This window comes from Zeus faber (assembly GCF_960531495.2).
Source record: "Zeus faber genome assembly, chromosome: 5".
NCBI classification, from domain to species: Eukaryota; Metazoa; Chordata; class Actinopteri; order Zeiformes; family Zeidae; genus Zeus; species Zeus faber.
The window spans coordinates 33,386,339-33,408,258 of record NC_137192.1 but is presented as its reverse complement, the minus strand read 5'-3'; the positions used below and the strand labels follow the sequence as shown (position 1 = coordinate 33,408,258).

At 43.7% G+C, this 21,920-nt stretch overlaps 1 protein-coding gene across 1 annotated transcript; it reads right to left on the bottom strand.

The window, feature by feature from the left end:
• Window positions 1-448: 448 nt before the first annotated feature.
• On the bottom strand, window positions 449-21,379 carry usp4 (ubiquitin specific peptidase 4 (proto-oncogene); the record flags this gene model as incomplete). The annotated part of the gene is made up of 22 exons (XM_080000477.1): window positions 449-3,149; window positions 3,279-3,367; window positions 3,687-3,790; window positions 4,669-4,818; window positions 4,921-5,036; window positions 5,159-5,229; window positions 5,316-5,540; window positions 6,763-6,995; window positions 8,730-8,912; window positions 9,092-9,186; window positions 9,304-9,387; window positions 9,928-10,152; window positions 10,424-10,582; window positions 10,788-10,961; window positions 11,112-11,229; window positions 15,404-15,550; window positions 15,675-15,736; window positions 18,589-18,734; window positions 18,920-19,046; window positions 19,126-19,256; window positions 19,371-19,498; window positions 21,219-21,379. The coding sequence occupies 22 exons, from the start codon at window positions 21,377-21,379 to the stop codon at window positions 3,027-3,029; spliced, it is 3,051 nt and encodes a 1,016-aa protein (XP_079856603.1). The 3' UTR covers window positions 449-3,026.
• Between the last annotated feature and the right edge of the window lie 541 nt (window positions 21,380-21,920).

The window sequence follows — 21,920 nt, the reverse complement described above, 5'->3', positions numbered from 1 at the left end:
GCGCCACAATCCTCCCAAATGAAACGCACCTTAACTTACCTCCAGTACCCACCTCACAGAGTACAAGTGCTGGCATGCCACAAAGCTTCAACTGGCTCAACAGAGAGAGAAACACTCATACGTGGAAAACATAAACATCGGACGACAAAATGTATTGAAAAACCAGTGAATCAGGTCCAGGAAAACTGGAACTACAACCGGTCACGTGGCCTCTTCCTGTCATAGTCATGGCAGCAAATGAGGGAGGGAAGGAGAGGAATGCAACCAGGAGGGAGCTGGGGTGCTTTCAAAGCAGGTGTGTGTGTGTGTGTGTGTGTGTGTGTGTGTGTGAGAGACAGTGGCGTAAAAGTGCAATTGCGCTCAAAACTGCCGGGGCGGCAAATACCGCAAGTTGCGTCGTGCCGCTTTAGGCTGTGAGCGAAAAGAAAGACGAAAAACACATTTTAACTGTATGTAAAGAAATTTCAGTTTTATTTCTCTGCATCTAGCATGTCATGTAGGAATCTTTCACCATTGCATAATAGTTTTGTAACTAGCAAACCCTCATGTCAGTCGATTTTGACACAAGGTCATTGTAATTTATTGGATACGTTTTTTTTGGGGGGGGGGGGGTTTGGCACCAGTGCTTTGTCATCATTTGCCTTCACGAGTACTTGTGGTACGTTTTTCAAACAACAACATGACAAGTGCAATGCTAATAAGGTTGCATAACAGCTAGTTAAGCAAGTGTTCACCCTATGTACTTATGTGACATTCCACAATGACGTTGGCACACCCAAACACTGCTCTACGTAGTTCAGGGACCTCAACCGTACGGCTCGGCCCTGGTGTTTAAATAAAAGGGAAATACTCTCCTCACTTGTGTTAAAGCAAGTAGTCCAAAAGAACACCCTGTTTAGGCTTCCAGTCTTTATTCTATTTTCAATCCAAATAATTCCCAAAACATTGTAGATATTGGCATGTATAAATATTAGGACAGTCATTTATATACCCATGTGAAGTAGCAAGAATATTTACACCTAGTTTTACACCAAGTTTTATTGGAGCTATGACTCGGGGTGAAACTCACTGAACCTAGACAGCTGAATTTCTTTTCAACTTACAATAGTGGATTGCAGATATGATGTAAAGCTTCTCTCGCCGTTGGCATAAATGATTATATGTATGTACTAATCTCAAAAGCAAAATCACGGCAGGACCAACCAGCAAAAACAGGACACTTGCTGTCCTGCAGACATTTACATGCTGCTGTGCCACATATAGAAAGCACAAAATTAAAACCAGACAGTTATGAGAATCATATCCATTTACTTGTTGTTGCATCTGGTCTTAGAATAATATATTCAGTGCGAAATCTTAAATACTCCTAGCCTCTCATATCAGTAACGTTATTGATGGTGCAAACCTCTTAGCATCAAGAAAGATGACAGCGCTAAGTCAAAGTTAACTAGAATATTAAATCAAGGTCTAACTTTATTCTAGTAATACACAAGCACTCTCCAGATTTTGTTTCGTTTAACAGCTTTAGCACTTAATGAAATCCAGGGAACCCCAGGTGCCTGTATGCATCGCGTGCACCAGGGACGCTGTTTGACTGAAGGTTGTCCTGCCCCAATTCTGATCCCAGACATGGGCTGCTCATTATGAACAGCGGCATGTGCAGATTGCTTTTATTGTTACTATTATTATTAATGAAGCATCACTTAAATACTGGTTTATTTTGCCTCACTCCGTGTGCTTTGTAGATATCAAATAACAGCCAGTTTAATACAAAGCTGCAATAATGTGAGACTCCAAAAGGATAAGCCAGGTGAGCTCACGGGATCCACTCAGGCAGCAATCCAATCGTTTTTAAAAGATACAATAAAAATACCTGGAAATATGACAAATCAGGAACCTTGATGCTAAGGCCAAATTATACAATTGAATCATTTCTAGATACACAAGAAGCCGATAGATAATGAATTCTTAAAAAATTCAAAGTGCTTCCTTTTTAAATCAGGTTGCAGGAATCAAAAGGCCTCTCTTGCATTGTGACAAAAAAAATAAAGATATAAAAAAAAAAAAAAAAAAAAAGAAAAACAAGGGTAATTTGTGAGCAGGATATGAGTTTGTTTTTTTTTTTTTTTTTTTTTTTTTTTTTTTTTTTTTAAATCAAAGTTTCCGGGAGAGAGAGAGAGAGAGACGACAGCGGCAGAAAGCTGCGCCTCGGCGAGAAGGGATGGTCCAACCAGAGCAATGACGCAACACTTCCTGCCTCGCCGACTGTCAAGGCCTTGAGACAAACCTTGAAACAACACACCCGCTCGCATGGCAATGATTGCTAAACAAACCCCAATGGCCACGCCAAGGTGGATATGTGGCAATGAGAATACCAGCAGTGATTTTGAGTTGTTATTTTTTTTTTTTTTCTCCTTAAATGGGTTCATTCGCAGCTGGTACAACATACAGAAGCAAAACATGGATCCACAATCCAAACTTGCCACGGGCCACAGCACGTGCGTACCACGATGCTAGAACCGAGCTCCGCATCAGAGAATCAGATAAAAACAAGGGGCGTTCCTATAGTGACCCCTCGCCCAGATGGTATCTAAAGGTACATTTTGCTTCATGTACAACGCTTTGGTTGAAACAGAACGTGCATTTGGCTTATTTTCTCGCGTGTTCTTGCACTGATGCATTTGAGGACTTTCCTAACATTCTGTTTGTCCAGTGAGAGAAAACACAGCCTTTCATGACCCCGCCGCCCCCCCCCCCCCCGTTACGTTACGTTACGGACCGGGAAGAGAACCGGGTAAAGCCAACGACTCCGGGGACGGGCCTTTCTGGGTCGCCCTTCTTTGACAAGGCTTTTGGCTCTATTTGATAAAATGTGAAACAGAAATTAAAACGATCACGGGGGGGGGGGGGGGGGGGGGGGGGCAATCGTGTTGACTCTGCCGAGTCTTTTGTCACTGAAGTAGCTTGGTGTGTGCGTCCGAGTGTCTACCAGTGGCCATGGGGGCTTCAGTGGTCAGTATCAGTGCTTAGTTTGTCTCCATGTGATCGTCGGCCGCGTCGGGTGCTCCGCCCAGGGAGGCGGAGGGCTGAGGCTTGGCGGGGGCCTCCCCGTCTCTGCGCTGGTAGAACAACACGTAGGCGGCCTTCGTCTGCAAGCAGAAGAGCGGGATGGGATTACTCCACAAGCGGCACCGACACGCGACAGACAGGAAACTGAGACGAGGCGGCGGGAGAGAACTCATGGACCGCTCTGGCTGAACGCACGGCGCGGCTCTTACCACAATCTGTTGTTCTGTGGCCGACGAAACACTGCTGTCGTCAAAGTAATGCCACTTTCCGTCCGCTTTGTTCTTGCCGTAAGCTGTGTCTGTTTGGCAGAGAGGGGAGCTATATCAAATATCTCTTTCACCGTTTTGCTTGAAAGAGATACAATGGAAAAAAAAATAATAATAAAATAAAATAAATAAAATAAAAACACGGCAGGGAAAAAGTACCTTTTCATTGAGGCATTAAAATATATATATCTGAACGATTCCCATGCTCAAAAAAGAAGTGAAGTGACAAGTTGAACAGAGATTTAGTCGATGTATGGATCAACTATACGGAGACAGAAACGTACACACACATGGGGGACATCGGACAATGCTAAAACTCTTAAGGACAGACCATGGTAAACGGTGACTTACAGTGGCCCCCTCCCATTCCACCGTAGTGGTTCGAGACAGCAATGAGGTCATAAATATACGGTTCAGCGTTGGGATCACACAGAAATTCAGACATGTTCAGGTCCCTGAGAAAGAGAACAAAATTAGCAAAAAGAAAAAAATGGATTTGGGGCCACAACAGGTTCAAACTTCAAGAACTGAGACAAAGTGAAAAGCCGACTGTGACAAAACTGCTCGCAGCAAAGTGTGTGTGTGTGTGTGTGTGTGTGTGTGTGTGTGTGTGTACATGGGTGGATATTTAACCGAGGAACAACACCACCTATCTTTGAGGAGCCCTAAGTAAGCATGACATGGCTTTCTAGAAGCAGGACGTGAGTGTTTGTGCGACGTTTTCCGTGGGTGGATCAAGTTACCACACCGGAATCAGACTGGCAGACGGCCAACCCAACCTAGCGTTTGTATCCGAAACGTTGCTATGACAACAAGAGGTTGTTTGAATGCCACAGAATTTTCACTTCCCGGTTTCAGTGAAAAAAAACCCCCTTTTTTTTTGTAAAATCATTTCCTGGCCGTTAAAATGTTGTGTCATTCAGCCACCCACAATAGATAAGGGATGGCAAAAAAGTGGGACAATGGCCACACCCTTTGCAAGTTCTCAAAAATGATAATTAACTTCCTCATGCAGCGCTCCAGTTGATGCACCATCTCCCCCTAGTGTCAATGTCCAACCAAGGTCTCACACTCACTTTTTTTTTTTTTTTTTAATCCATCTGAAAGAACGACTCCATCAGTGATTTAATAAATATTGGACTTGTTCTCTGGTTTTACGTCAGAAGACGCAGACGCGGCTCTCCGGTTCAGGCGGATTAGAAAGCGCCCCAAGTTTGTATCGGTTGGAGAGACAGCAGGAAGCGATGCTGCGTTCACAGGAGCTCGGAAAACTATAATTCGTGGCGGAAGTGGTGTTGGTGGGGAAACACTGCACACACACACAAGTAACAACCTGATAGGGAAATCCACCACAGTATCCAGTTTGTCCCTCCAGCAGCGGTTGTAGGAGAAACGCTTCAAGTGGACGACCAGAATGCGAGGCAGCATCCACAAGTCAAACTTTTTAGTGGCTTGTTGGTGTTTCTTACATGTGGGACAATACCTGCAGAGAGGAAAATTATGTCGCTGATAAAATACGAGATGCTGATAAGGCAACAATAACTCTTTCTCCCCCGATCTGCTGTTTACCGCAGCTGTCCCTCACCATGGGTCATGCTCTCCCAGCGTCTCCATGGTTGTGAAGAGCTCGATGCATTCTCTCAGAGCCACGGTGGTCTTCTTCTTTTGGGGTTGGAGCACGCTCTCATGCTTCTCAAAGGCCTGTACACAAAGATTCTTGTATTCAGAGTGCGACGGACTCACTCACTTATTCACACACTATAATGAGATGAGGGACCACTAGCTTGGTAATTCTTGCGTGTCTGACTATTAAAGCCACCGACCTCTGCTTCCTGGTCGTCGTAACACAGCTTCTTTGTGTCCGAGTCCCAGTCGATCGCCACTGTGGAATGTGCTGCAGAGAAAAGGGCCCATCGTCAGTTGGAATGAAAACACATCCATTGAAAAATCCACAAATTTTGGTTTTGAAGCAACACTGACGATTCAGTTTGAGGACGTTCCCATCGCAAGGCAGTGGACTGATGTTGGCCGTTCCATAGGAGTTGACCATGCTGAAGGTGAAGAGCTTCGGCGGCGTGGAGGACAGCTTGACCGAGTTGCTTTTTGGCCCATTTTCCAATTCAGAAGTCTCTTCCTCTTCGTCCTCATCCGACTGGCCATTCTCTGGCTCTGGGCTCACCTGGTGGTCCATGGCCTCCTCCTCACCTGGTCAAGGAGAACAAGAAATAAGCTTTTAGAAGTAATCTGAGGCAATAATGAAAAAATAGACGTACAGAGTAAAAACAACGGACCCCCGTAGCCAGGCCTCCAGACTGCCACCATTTTTGGAGACAATGCAACCAAGTTAGGAGGAGCTAGGAGCAACTAGGAACACCTGCGTGACTTGCAAATATGCCAGCATTGTTTTCTTTTGTTTTTTTTAATCATCATGTATCATGTGAAACACGAGGAGGGAGAGAGAATTGGTGTGTGTTGCACGTTGGGCCTGGGCGATTTCAATGGTGCAAAGTTTCAATCGTCCAATCCGCGGCCCCCAGCTGCCACCACCGCCGCTTTCTTCTCCCCCTCCGGGGAGCAGAGACCCAGACCTGGGGGTGGGACGGCTCCTTTCTCCGGGATAATTACACGGTAAGTTCTTTATCCTTTGTTGTGAGATTTCAGAAAGCGGCCCTCAAAATATGGAGAGGAAAAAAAAACAAAAAACAGCCTAACGAAGCGATTGTTTTAACCGTTTCCACACTGCCCCCCAGTGACACCCGGTGCTCCATCCCGGGCCGTGGTGCGGGGCAGGTGCTGCTGACAGAGCCTGGAGCACCTGTAGAGTCCGGACTGAGCCTCTTCCAGAACACTGTGTCTGTCTGTTCATTTATTAACCTTTTTTTTTTTCTTTAATTTAATGAGCATGGAAGCTGCCCCATCACCTGGTCAGCTGGCGGATAAAAAAAGAGCACACGGACAAAGCTCATTGACTTGCGTGCAAAAAGAGGATGTATGTGTGCAAAACTTCCATAAACAATTCTACATTTCTTCTGAAACACTGTATATATATATATTTTTTTTTTTATGTTAATTTTCAGATTCAATTTTTTTTTTTTTTTTTTTTTAACAACTCAAATAGCATGCAAATATCGAACCATCATTTAGCAGTCCTAGTGTGTGTCCGTATGTTTGAGATAGAGAGCTGAGGCTTCATTCTGGAGCCCTGCCCAGTAGCATAAATGAAAAAAACCACTAGTAATTGATCTAAAAAGCTATGTTGCAACCCCCCCCACCCCACAATTATCCAATCATAGCCATCTAACAAAATGGGGGTGTGGTTACCTAAAGACTTTTAGGTAGATGACTGTGATTGGACTGAAACTCTATTAATTGATTTATGGGGGAAAGCCGTGCCACATTTGAATACAAATGTGGTTTGGTATCTTACCGTCGCACTGCCCGTTGGGTGCGTTGCAGGTCCCTGAGTGGTTGCTGCCGTTGCTGGAGCTGGCGCTGCAGGAGGCTCCGTCAGACAACGGGCTGCTGCATCCCGTCGCGCTGGCGCTCACACTGGATGATGGTGAACACTCAGCAGCCTGGCTGCAGCTGGCAGAGGAGGCGGAGGCAGAGGCAGAGGCCCGGCCCTCGCTGCAGGGGCTCTGAGGCTGCTTCACGTAGCGTCTGCAACAATAAACAGAGAGGAAGGTTGCTTTAGAACCCAGTAAATGGAAGCAAACCCCACTCAAAATGTGGATTTTACACAGAACAACATTTTCCTTGTGCACAGGGTGAGCATAAATATAAAAAGAACCCTAAAACTAATCTCAGGCATTCAAATTATTTTGATTCAAAACACAGCTACAATTTCAGATTCAGGCCAATACCAATACTGGCAAATGATATCTGTCTGATACAGGAGTAAACCTGCGTGTCATATCAGTGTATGTACCCAATACAAAACTCTGATGTCAAGAGTCACGTCAAATATATCTTTAAAACTAAAAATGAGCCGTGCATGCTCGGTGTCTAATGGAAAAAATAATTATAATTCAATCATTATGTTCTAATGACTCCAACATAAAATCTGTTGATATAACAGATTCTAACTTCCGTCCTCCGTGATTTTTGATAATCATAATTCAATACATTTTATAAAAAACTAAAATGTATTAAAATATTTAAATCATAAAAAATAAATAAAGAAAATCCACAAAATGTTCCCTATGGGCTGGACGGCTAGAAAGGCTAACAGAGCTAGCGATGGAGCCAGAGAACAAGTTACGGAGCAGGAAAACAATTTGGCTACGCCACAAACCCGCACTTCGCGACGAAAGCCACAAATACGCACATTTTTGTATTTTTAGAGCTTAATGTGGATAATCTCTGGTTGCGTTGCAATGACATTTCACTGCATATATCTATGAACGTATGTATATGTATGTGACGAATAAACCGCTTGAATCTCAACGGGAAAGAAAAATGATGCACACCCTATGTTCATAGGTATCTATGGGCATCTATTAACATGAATTTTGTATTGTGCCTAATAGTCTATTGAGACTAATAGTTCTATAACAGAAGTGTGCAGTGAATAGTACAGTATTTTTATTGCCCCGCCCGACTACTCATCTAAATTTACCATCCAAAAAACCAGCCATTTATCCCCCTTCGTCCTGCCAGTTACTCGGCACATTGAGCACAATGCAATGTGTAAAACAATATGTCATGTCAAATGTTCAAATAAACTTTATGGCTCCTTGTTAACGTGTCTCACAGGACTCTTACACACAAGGCATAAAGTTAAGAGTTACAGATCTCATCGGATGTTCACATATTTGTTCCTGACAAACTTAATTGTCATAAGCCAGCACTATAAAAGAGCAGACAGACAGACAGACAGACAGACAGACAGACAGACAGACAGACAGACAGACAGACACACACACACACAGTATATTAATGGTTAATGGTTGCCAAAGTATGTGTTGAGACAAGCGTTACTCACATACTAAGCATTTCAAAAGTTGAGAATGGTATTGTATTTATGTTCATGCTGTGAGTATATAAAAAAATATTCCTACGTTTGCTTCTGGCAAAGTTTAAATACATGACATGACCGAGGATGCAGATGCAGGGCTTTTCTGACTTAAAATAAATGTTTTGCCGTGTAGTCCTTGAGTCGTAATTTTGATCTTTGCCCTGGGTTCAGGGGTATTTTTAGTTTTGAATATTAATATTACACCCATCCACGATCAGCCTGTGTCATAGAGCTCAACAATCTATGAAACTACCCGTTTGTCAAATCCATCCACTCACCCGTCTGAGAACCTCTCTTTTTCTGAGAAAAATCACCATCCCTCCCTTTTACATTAGTTTACACATTATGCCTGATGAAGTCAGAGCAGCGTCACTCACCCAACTCGCTCCAGGATGCGGTCGTAGAGAGCGTCTGCGATCAGGTTGTGTCTGGGCACGGTGAGCAGCAGCGGTTGGCCGAACGGCACAGTGCCGGTGGAGCTGCCGCTCTGCTTGGAGTGACGCTCCCTGAAGTATATCGGCAGGTTTATCCTCTCACCATCCTCCTCCTGCACCTCATATCTGCCACACACACACACACACACACACACACACACACACACACACACACACACACACACACACACACACACACACACACACACACACACACACACACACACACACACACACACACACAGTTACAAAGATATAAATCTCTGGTCCCAGCAGCCATCCTGACAACATGGTTCTTTTCTTACACAAAGATGTCATCCTTCTCCATGATTTGGTTGAGCCCGTCATCCCGTCTGTAAATCTTATGAAACCTGTGATTATAAACATCAGCCACCACCATCTAGAGGAAAGAATTAAGTATTATTAAAAACAACAGTATATCACTCCAGTATTAAGGTTCAAAACAACTGAAAACAAAAGTTTTTGAGCATTTGTGTCGTGAAGGTGAAGCTCTTACGTTCTCTGGGAGAATTCCACAGAGTCTGGACAAAGCCGTGCACAGATCCGACACCGAGCCCAGCTTGGGGACGACCACCCTGTACTGATAAGCAGAGAGGAACATCCTGATCTTTAGCTGCATATTCACCTCGTTCAACACTTAAAACAAAGACACTGTAATTAAAACTGTAGTCTCAAATCCATGTCACTTTTACTATCAGATTCAGCATTATGGCTGTTTGGTTTGGCTATGACACGTCACTGTAATGCAGCCTTGATGTCATCGTTTAACAATGTCACGACATTCTGATAACCACAATCCCAGAAGATCTCTATATCTATCCATCTCTATAAGTCTCATATCACAATATCGAAATTTCATCCATCCCTGAAAAAAACTGACCAAGGACGTATGAACATATTTTCCAGGCAGTCCTGGAAATAATGTGACTGATGAATTGACATTTACTATTTCTGGCTGTGACATTTTTTCTCTGGAACACAGATCAGCATGTAGTTTAAAAGGAATGATGACAGCCCTACAATATTGATTAAATACAAACAGATGCAGAGTTGAGTCCACTTTGGCTGAAGGGCTGAGGACCGTGCTACCTTTCCGCAGACGCCTGTATCACCATCTCACCTGTGTGGGCCTGGACTGGGGGTCCGAGCACACCAGGAACACCTCCATGGTGCGGTCCTTCTTCATGGGCAGCGGCAGGGTGAGGTAGCAGAAGGGGTCGAAGGTGACAGACACTTTGGAGCACTCCGGGCACACCAGGGTGGATTTGAACAGACCGTGGAAGATGTCCACAATGATGGAGTCGTTACGCAGACGATGGTTAGTCCAAGCTTCCTTAGCAACTATCTGTGATGCAGAAGAGGGAGAACGAACTAAATTGAAAGTTCTCCATTCCATAAAGTCACACTTATAAATATAAAAGTTTGGTGTTTATATAATCTCTTTGAAATCTCTTCAGCCCCAACCATAATTTAGTTGCTTTTAAAATACACGTCTAAAGCCGTCACATGATTCACTGGTTCTCATTAAAATACCTCAGTCAATGATAAAAATAAAAATAAATTTGGGCTTTCGATTAACATCCAGTTCTTGTTTTTTGGCAGAAAACATGCTGTACCTCATATGGACGGCCCTTTGCGTCCCTCACGGTGAGATAAGGCTTCTTCTTGACGCGGTTGAGATCTTCATGGAGCCCGTCCAACAGGAAGGCCAGAAGCTCCTGGGAGTCCTGCTGCTGGTAGCCGGAAAACTGGGGGGCAAAGCGCCCGACCTGGGTCTACAACAATTAACAAAAGGTACGCAACCACATGTTACCATGTACTGGCAGTGTGTTCTGAATAAGGTCCGATCATACACATAGGTAAAGTTTGAGATGCCGAGCTGGATTTGATCGTGTCAATTCATGCTATTATTGTCTATTCTGTAGGACTGCCATTTTGGACATCAGCACATGTTACAACCAGGAAGGGAGATGGTCTTGCCTTGAAGGTGCGCGGTGCCACGTAGTTGCTGCGACTGAGCCACATCTGCTTGACCAGGTCAGCGTAGGCCTCCGCGATCTCCCCTCGCATTCCCAGTGGATTGTCTCGGTTTATCTCCGCCTCGTACTGGTCGTTCAGGAAGTACTCAGTGAGGGGACACGCGTTGCTCAGGCACTGGATGAAGAAATCATAGACAGAAAGAAAACATGAAGAAAGTCATGAGGGTGCAACAGGTTCTTACAGGTGGCCTTTTTTTTTGTATTGGAATTTTAAAAATAAACATTTGCTTTTCATATATAAACATAGCCATCGTTGGTGTTTTACCTGTAGGGCGGAGTTCATGAAGCAGGTGTTCCCCAGATTACTGAGCCCACAGAGACCCGGCTGTGACTGTGACTCTCTGTAGTTGTAGGAAGAGCTGTAGGAGTTGTAGCCACCCATTCTGTCGAGGGAGAAGAGGTGATGGCAGAGCTGCAGTAAACTCTTACAAGTTATTCAATCAATAAAATACAATAAAACATATAGCTGCAGGCAGCAAAGCATAGGGTCCAGGTTAGTTGTACAATTGCACCAATGGCAATAATGGGATAAATTGAAGACGGTTCAATTAAACATGGTGCACTTTGTTTCAAGGAGGATAAAACAACGTGCAGCGCCTCAAGCCTGCTTTGTAGTCACGGCAGCCATAGTGTCGTTTAGTGCGCGCGCCAGAAATTAAGTCATTGCTGTGTTCGCAACAGCGGCGCGTGGCAATTTTACCTCCCAATTTTTGGGACACCGTGCGCTTCAGGTAATTCAAGATGGAAGCGTTCCAGAGGAAGGTTGTACAAGAGGCCCGCAGGCACAATCTGTACCTGCTTGACCACAAAAATAAGCAGATGGATGGTCATTTCTGGATGCTGCTTGAGCTTCCTGCTTGTATTTATAACGCTGTCTAGAACAGAGTGTGCTCCGTTAGAAGACAATGGAGCAAGAAAACTATTTGGAATATAACATTTAATTTAAAACAATCGGAAATGTCTTGCTTTCATTATAATTGTGTATTGTATGATTTGTTTTAGAGGATGTTAATTGAGTCCAGTCAGACTAAACCATTATAAATACAGTTGTTTTTTTGTCGTGTAAAAAAATAAAATAAATAAAGTTCAAACAATTTCATAGTAAAAAGAAATGCTTGTAAGCCGTAAGGCCGGCTCCTTTCATCATCCGGCTCACTGAAAAGGGACGCAGTTTTCAAAACTACTGCAAGTGAGTCTCTTCTCTACCCACCACCTCCGTGTCGGCTTTGTACATTCTCCAATTTGACTTTTTTCCTAATTCTCCTCCTCATATAACTGCATCATGTTCCGTTTAACATTATATTATCTTCTATCTATCTATTATTGTCACAATCCAAATCATATTTTTATATGATTCTTCTATTTTGTTCCTTCGCTCTTTGTCCTTTGTTGTGAGATTTCAGAAAGGGGCCCCAAAAAATGGAAAAAGAGGGTGTATGTGGAAGTATGCACGCAAGATTTCTATAAAATCATACATTTCTGCTCAAACACTGCATATTCATTTTCGATTGTTAATTTTCAGATTCAAACAATTGCAAGGCTTGAAGGTAAATCAATCAGTCAATATTCTGTGATTTTCTTTTTACCATTCAATAGTTAAATAAAGATATGTATTCATATCAATTCATCGCATTTCATCATAACACGTGGGCCAGGGCTACAGGAAAGAGCAGTTTATATGTTGACTGTATTCAATGTTGTGCTGGTCATACTATAGAAAGATTTATTGCTTGTGCTTAGTAAATAATACAGAAGGTAAAGAACATAAAAAATATATAAAACAATAAAAATCGCAATTAGATTATTTTCCCAAATTGTTCAACCCTACTTCCAACACATCAACTTCAAGAACTAACGGTTCACTTATTGCCTCATGTATCCCACCCCTTGACAGGTGCCATTGGAACATGAGCAATGTTAAGCGGCTTTCAAACATGCACTGCAACCCTGAAACTATCCACACTTTACCTGGAGGAGCCGATTGTGTGAACCCAAATGTCTCAATGACAACATGAGCATGCGCGGGATGTTTGGGTACCGAAATCCGGTACCGGTTCTCATACAAGCAGTATCTACCAGACCGAATCGCAATATAGATTTCAGCGCCTCATTCCAGTGCCATGCCCAAGCTGCCGACTGAAATATCCACCCTCCGGTGCTTGAAAAAATAATGCCCCCCCCCCCAAATAATAATGGCTCCTGTTGTACGATTGGCTGTTCGTGTCACATGTTTTGTAAAACGCAGCACTCAACAGTTTTCTGAGTTCCCTTTAAACGAAGCCCCGGCTCAAGCTGTCTGTGTAGATGTTGTACTCGCAAGTGGCTGGAGGGAAATTACTTCCAAGAGGCAAAGCTTGGACTTATATCACTTTGGATGATGTCGAAAAGCGGCCCGCTCCTGAAACTAATGAAATTACGACAGTTTTTCCCTGATTTCAGCTCCAAATGTAAATTGATATTGATCAAACTCGAAAGACAAGAAAGGTCTGAGACATCCCGGTACTTGGTTCAGTTGTTGTCGTGTTTCAGATACTTTTAGCCGGAAAAACGCCAAGATTAAAAATAAAATAAAAATAACGCCGTGTGTCCTCTGAAATGTTTCATAGTTCTCAGAACCTTTGGAGGAACCGTCCCTTTTTTTTGGTGTCCGCACTGCAAGAACTAGGAACGTTCATAGTTCTTAGAACTCCATTTTGAGGGACCTTTGTAGCCACTACTCCAGGGCAGGGATCAACCGGCACAAGGGGAGCCTTAAGTGACGCAAGTGCACAGTGATTGGTCCAGGCGGAAGTCCATGGTCCCTCGCCCCAGGCACACTGAGGACAGTTGGCCGATGTCACTTCAGCGTCACTTCAGAGTTCCGGTGCAGTGCGAATACAATCAGAAAAAAGGCCCTTGAAGGTATTTTCGAGGGGGATATCCCCAGTTCCCCTCGGGGAGTCCCAGCAACTGTTCGGTGCGAAAATGCCTCATGTGTAATGGAGACATTGGAGAGGGAGCAATCGCATGTCCCTAAAAACATTTGTCTTTATTTTACATGAATATTATTTTATTAAATTTTCATATTGAAAGAAACAAAAAATCTCCATGCTCAACAGGGACACTCTCACAGTCACTCTCACACATTTTTCTGATCAATTTTGGAAACCGATCCAAAGATTTTGGGGGGGGGGGGGGGGGGGGGGGGGTAACCCATTTTAACACACACACACACACACACACACACACACACACACACACACACACACACACACACACACACACACACACACACACACACACACACACACACACACACACACACACACACACACACACACACACACACACACTTTTATTTATGTTTTAATCTGTCCGACAGAACGACGGCCTCTGCGTTCGATTAACTAGTGGACTCGTTCTCGGATGTTACATTAGAACTAAGATGCAAACACTGCTCCAGTCTCAGGGTGAAAGCGCTCCAAAGCAATGCTGCGCTCAGGGGCAGTGATGCATTCATTGGAACCTGGAAAACTGTTGGCTACCGCCCTAAGTATATTTCAGACCTTTTTTCACCATACATATGTTTGCATCCCTGTACAGTTATCTGAAACTAAACCAAAACTAGGTGAAAAAACGAAAACTACCTGAAACTATATTGTGTACGTACAAAACTAACTAAAATAATATTTCAATACAGGAAATGTCTTTAGTTTCAGTCTTTTTTCTACTTGATTTGGTCCAATTTGTCAACATATAGCCGTTACAATACAATAACCGGTTATCATTGTAGACAGACAGTATTTATAATGAGCATGACTCAGCCCTCATCTGGTGGAGAACTACTTTTAAATGGAAAGATGCAAATTAGAATTTACCATTGTTAACAATGATGGGACAAACAGGACTCTTGACATTCTTATTGTCTGTGTGGTGAGCATATGCATGTGGGTGTAAGAGCAGGACAGAGACACAGGCTAAGTGTGATCAGGCCAAGTGTGACCAGAGAAGTTAGTGTTATCATAACCCTTGTCTGTCTTGACTTGTGTTTCTTCCCCTCTGAAGATTCTAATTCTGTAAAGTATCAGATAAATCTCGAACTACAAAGAATTTTGTCATAAAGCTTTCAAACATTCTTTTATGTCACATTTTCATTATTAAGCTGATATATAACTGCATAGTGCCTTAATTACTCAAAATATAGGGTCCCTGCCCCTAGTGCTGGACCCCAAATAATAATAATAATAATAATAATAATAATAATAATAATAATAATAATATGAACAAAAACAATAGGGCTCCTGCACTTTGTGCTGGACCCATAATAATAATAAGAGCTGAATTACTCTCAAACCAGTAATCTTCAATTCTATTTTGACACAAATCTTAATTTCATAGAAGTTACTGCACATTTATAATCCTCACCTTATATTATCCAACTTAAATACATTTGATTACTCCCCTTATGTTCTCAGAATTTAACTTCCTTTCGTCCCTGTTATGAGCACCTTTCACCTCTGAGTGAGAATCAAAACCACTGTGTGGGTTTCATCTGAAAATGTGGAAAGGTGTTCTCACCTGTTGCCAGATGAATTACTGTTGTTGAGCGTGTAGCCAGGGCTGCTGCTGTTGTCTCCGTTGGTCACTGTTGAGGAAATGGTTGCTGACGAGTTGGAGGAGAGTTTCGGGGAGGTAGTGAAATTTCTCAGTGGAGTTGCACTCGATCTGTTAAGTGTAAGCAAAGTCACGTGTCAGAAACACTGAAATACAAGTGGACACAGAAGACTATATTTCACCACACGAGGACGTCCACCACCCACTTCGTACCAGGGAGAGGTTTTGAACTTACTTGGGATGGGAGGCTTGTCTGGGCCATGTGCCATCCTCGTTTTGCCGTTCAATCACAAGCACCTGCAGGAAAATAAATCAGTGTTCAGTTTTCCAACAACAATCTGTTGCTACATACAACAGCAGTAGGGTAAAGGCATTGGTAATCAATACCTTTGAGGTATCAACCGATAACCCAATACCAAGTAGTATTGAAACTTCTCCTGTCAAACGATTCAGCCATTCAATCCTTTTTTTAGCCAGATCTCGAGAAGAAAAAATGTTTTTGGTTTTGCTTGCAGCCAATCACCACAAGCGTTCTGGTTAAGGCAGAGAGAGTCTGAGTATTTTATTGTAGTAAATACAAATGATAATAAAGTTGAACTTGGAACTTGGTTTATTGCGACGTGCGATCGGCCTACTACCGCTGCAGCTACAAGCCAGCCAATCACTGCAAGCATTTTTTTCCCCAATTTTCCTTCTGACAATTCTGATTTGCATTCAATTGTATGTTCATAATAAAACATTGACTATTAAATATCTTTGACATTGTGGCCCAATCAGGTGACAGGTCGCGTGACGTCATCACGCTTTCGTGACAGGACAGCTGCATACGGACTAACGCTGCCATTTTCAGTTACCACAATAGTGAGATTGCTGACTGACACTTTTGACATTTTTTGTGTTTATTATTGTTCATTATTCACTATGGAACAATAATAGTACATGAAGCTGTGCCTGAGTTCCAATAAAATAAAATACAACATGGAACGGTCACTGAGTTCAACTAAAATAGAATATGGGACTGTCACCAAGTTTCAGTATAATTCAACCTGTAACCCTCACTGAGTTTTAGGAGGACAAAACATATAACTACTGTAACATACTATAACACTGCCTCGTTCACTTTAAGTGCAAATAAAACCTTTCTATTATATTTATATGGTACTTGCCATTCAAAAATGAATTGCAATCATTGCAAAAAGAAAGTTATAATAATAATTATAAATGGTCGACTCTTCTCGCTGGCGTTCACTGGAAGTTCTCCTTCGCTCACCGTGCATTAAACCACCTGAATCAAATGGAACGGCTCGTTTTACCGAGTGACTGGTCAAGAACAGAGTCTCAAAAAAGAGTCGAACCTTTCATCCCGAGCAGAGTTCGTGCACTAGGAACAAGCAGAGCAGACGCTCCGCTGTAGTGACAGTGATATACGCAGTCTGCACAATGTTGGAACATTGTCGGGCGACAGATGAATAATTTATATAATCTTTTAATTTACTTTGAATCACCTCCAAACAGCAGACATTCTCTTTCATTCTCTTTTTTGAGCGTCAACTAGGCAACTACGTCACGTTACGGTTGTATCGGGTGTGAGTATCGGAGCATTGTTATGAGTACATGAGCACAGTATCGGGCTGTAAATTTGACCAGCACAGAATCAGCTACATATACCTGCCGGTGAAAACCGACCAATTCCTGTCACCGGCCGATCAATCGGCGCATCTTACATTTTTGTGCTTGACCATTACTCCCCCATTTCCCATTTCACCTCACAATGCAGCATTACGTCTCGGTGGATAATAATGTCGGCTCAGTGCTGCATATCAGTGGATGTTGAGCGAGTGAGAGGAGAGGGGTTACAGAACCACAGGTTGTAGCATCTGGTCCAATGCCAGGGATGTAGTTTAAATATAGAATAAATGCATAGTACTGTTTTGTGTTGATTATTTTTGCGTAGTTTCAGCTGGCATTTCGTACCTGTGTATTTTGACCAAGAATTGAGTGGTTGGTTCACAATATGTGTACAGGTTGGCAGGTCTGAAAGAGGTTTTCCCCTTCCCTTTTTTTATATGGAGGAACGGCTACATATATGGAACAGCTCCACATCCCTCCAAGATAGCACAGAGAGCTGTGTTTGTAAATAAAAATATATCTATGATTCTCTTTTTTTATATTTATAATTTCTTAAGTCCAATAAAAAAAAAAAAGGGGGATTTTATTTTATTTTTCCCCCCAGGGGACAGTGTTCTAATATTTTAATATTGTCGGATAACAGTTAACGATCATGCCTAGTTGTAATAATAAAGTATCTATCTACTTATCAATACAACACTCGTATTTGAGAGGGAAAGAAACTGGCACCATTTTATGCAAAAAAGTGTAAAAAGTTAGAATATGAGCAGCTGAGCAAAGAAAGCCATGATCGTCCTGCCACAAAAAAGGAAAAAAGGAGAAAATAATAATAATAATAATAATAATTATAATTATAATAACAACAACATTTAAACCATTTTTAAGCCCATCAGTGGTTACCTTTCATCAACAGTTTGACAGACTGGTCTACAAATAGTGTCATCTGATAAATAACCAACAGGTGGCAGTATGTTTAGAGATGTGCTGGAATTTAAAGTTTCATGTTATGTGAATCAGCCTCTCTATGATAATTACTTTCACTCCGTAGCTTACTGTCGTGGGCAAGTCTTAAAGCAAAACTACATAACTTTTTTTACCTTAAGATAATTTGAGAATCATTTTGATGGTACTCTTGACTTGTAGTATGGAGAATGGCACCTCTTTTAATTCCCACCCACCCCCTCTGAACGCAGGTTCTTGAACTATAACTTTGGTTTTCAGGTACAAAACCGCGGGAAAGGTGTGTTATGCTTTACAGCACTTCCTTGATGTTTGGCTCCGGTAATTACAGTTTTGATTTCCCCAGGTAAAATTTACATTTAAAAAAAAACAAAAAGCAAAACAAAACAAAAAAAAAACCAATAAATTAGAAACTTACTGGTCAAAAAGCTAATACAAAACCTAGTCTATCGGTGATAATGTGCACAAATAAGCTGAGCTCTTTTTTATGGGTCAACCAAATGTCCGATTTGATGCTCAGTGAGCTGAAAAGCTATTGGAGCAGCATTGCATTCCTGTACCTGTCCCTGGAAGAGACCAGCATCTTGAACAGTGCTGTCTGGCTTGTTCAGCTGCTCGTACGTGTTGCTCATGTATTTGTTCCAGAGCCTCGTCTCTTTCTCTGATGGGATTTCAAAAAGCCACCTCATCTCCTGCTCTATGGTATCTGCAAGAGAGGCATGCAAGGAAATGTGTATTAATAAAAAAATAAAAAAAAACTTAAAAAATAAAAAAAAATAAAAAAAAACACAACAACACAGAATTAAAGACTGGGAGACTTAAAAGGAAATCTAAATTGAAAGCAAATAAGGAGGTGAATTTCAAAAGACTGTTTTGTTGTGAAAATCTTACCTATAGTGTCAGCTTTACTGAAATGCCGGGTGACCACATTGTCCATGTTATCATTTTCACACAAATTCAATTCCAATAAATATACCTCCACCTTACAATGTTTGACAAACATGCCATGTTCAACCACCTGGAGAAAGAGGAGACATGTCTTAAGAAGGAAGCAATCTGCGAGCAGCCCAAAATGAGACCGTCTTAACAAACCTCACCTTCCGGACAATAGGCCGCTGGCCCTCCAGACAACAATACCAGCTGACCAGCTTGTTCCATGCCTCCGTGGGGACGAGGACATAGTCAAGCTCATCTATAAGGTGTTCTTTAAGGACTTGTGTCACATGGTCTGCGCAAAGGACAGAAATCAAAATGAAATGTTATACAAAAGAGTGGATTAAAAAAAAAAAAAAAAAAAGTATAACAAAAGAATCTAGGCTATAATCGGAAACGCATGCTTTACCTGAAAAAAGACCCGAATTATCGATAGGTCCTGGATAGAGGCTTTGCTCCCCAACATTGTACGTGTCCCAACTGTCAAATCCCACATATTTCTTCCACTGTTTGAACCATCGGCTATCTATCAGAAACCTAAAAAAAGCAAATAGACTTAGATATTTAAATTTAGTAAGTAGATAGAGAGATATGGGTTAAAACATTTTGCATTAGCAAACAAATTTCCATGGACTTATAGATATAGAATAGCAAGAATGCCTTATTCTCGTCACAAGTACGAGTCTGCATAAGCTTGTTAGCATGACTTCACATTGCAGTTAAAGGGGCAATAGACAACTTTTGTGCCACTGTCACAAAAACAACCGGATGGATCGCTCTTCTTTTTCCTCAGAGCGCTCCGTGGAAATGAGTATGCAGTATGAATTGCATAGTGAAAGCGAGGTTTATATGGAACGAACAGCAACGGTGTCATTATTCTACATCCATTACACTGTGCAATTAACATTAACTACATAATGATAAGTCAAAGCAAAAAAGTTAAGTCTATTTCCCCCTTAATGTGAAGTCATTGCAGAGACAACATTTAAAAGGCCTCTTGGTTAAAGCATAATTATAATTAATAGCAGTTATTAGTCGATTTTCCTTGCAGTCACATCACCACTCCATGTCAATCAGGAAACAATCAAGTTGCGGTTTTAATTATGATTATTAACATTTCCTCATCAGTAGCTTCAGGTGCCAGAAGCACGGGGAAACTACTTCGAGAAGAAACTTCGGTGACAGAACTAAAACGTTGTCTGACTAACCGTAACTTCATTGTGGAACAAGTTTGCTCTGAGGGGAGTTGTTTGTTCTTTCAGTGAATGGGACCAACGTCCAACGACAAAGACGCCCCTCGATGAAGACTCAGTTTGAGGATCACTCCTGTGACAAGCGGTCAGGATCGTTCTGAACCATATCTGCTGCCATGAAAGCCAGCCTTTCTAAAAAGATAACGCAGACACGTACCGCTGCTACGCGTTTTTTCTTTTTCTTGACACAATTTCAGGCAATGTTTTACTAGGACATAACTTGATTGACAGATAATACTCTGCTACAGTTTGCATAGAAACATTCATATACACACACACACACACACACACACACACACACATATATATATATATATATATATATATATATATATATATATATATATATATATATATATATAATTGAATGTTTACAGTTTTTGCTAATTTCTTCCACGTGTATGTATTTCTAGGTGCCTTATTTGGATCGTATTGATATTCTTTTTTGATCGGGTTACTCTTCCTTTGTTTTCCACAGTCTGCGGAGTTTTGCCCCATTTTTGTTGTTGCTGTTGTTGTTTTAATAATGTGATCACTCCACCCTGCTCGTATGGCGTAAGTGACTTGTGGTGCTGCTTGTATAATGGTCTGTGACAAAAAGTATCTTATACGTTGGGTCACTCTCCGTGTGGAGCCAGGGCCTCTGGTACAGCTAACGCTCACCTAAAATATCCTGTTAAAGTGCCGCGTCCGAGGGACTCAACTCGCTAGATCAATCAATAACAACCAAAAAGCTTCGCCGCAGCCGCCACTGGTCAGACAGTCGAGTTTAATTCCGGCGCCGGGGTCCGACCGTTGAACGCTACGTTAGCTAGCTAGTGGCAGTATTAGCGGCACCGTCAACTTTCTGTTTCGGAGCCGGAACCTGCGCTCGGTTCCTCCCTTTCGGCGCTGTCGGCATACGTTAGCCGGTTAGCGTTAGCACTGGCTAGCTGGCGAGCTAGCGCTAGCCGCGGAGACTGGTTCATTTGACGGGAGGAGCGGGGGGGGGGGGGGCTGCTCACCATTTGTCGCCCTTCCGCAGAGTTGTTTTAATGAGGGATCCTATCGTCTGCTTTTGACTCTCGGTTGTGGGCGTCGGTAGCTGAGCGGCCGCCGGCTCCGAGTCAGAGTCGGCGGCGGCGGCGACGTTCCCCGACTCGGGTCCGCCTCCCTCGGCCATCATGCAGCGAATGTAGTACCGGCGTCGTGAACGCGCCCGAGAGGCTGAGCGGCGCGCGCTCCCCGGAGCCGCGCTCTTCTTCGCGGGCTAGGGACGCGCGCGCGCTCGGGGCCGCGGAGGGGGCCCTCGCGCGGCGGGGCGGCGGCACGGCACGGCGGGGCGGGGCGGCGGGGCGGGGCGGGGCGGCGGGGCGGGGCGGCGGGGCGGGGCGGGGCGGGGCGGCGGGGCGGGGCGGGGCGGGGCGGGGCGGCGGGGCGGGGCGGCGGCACGGCACGGCGGGGCGGGGCGGCGGGGCGGGGCGGCGGGGCGGGGCGCGGCGGGGCGGCGGGGCGGGCGGCGGGGCGGCGGCACGGCGGGGCGGGGCGGCGGGGCGGGGCGGGGCGGGGCGGCGGGGCGGGGCGCGGCGGGGCGGCGGCACGGCACGGCGGGGCGGGGCGCGGCGGGGCGCGGCGGGGCGGCGGGGCGGGGCGGGGCGCGGCGGGGCGGGGCGGGGCGGGCGGCGGGGCGGGGCGGGGCGGGGCGGCGGGGCGGGGCGGGACGGCGG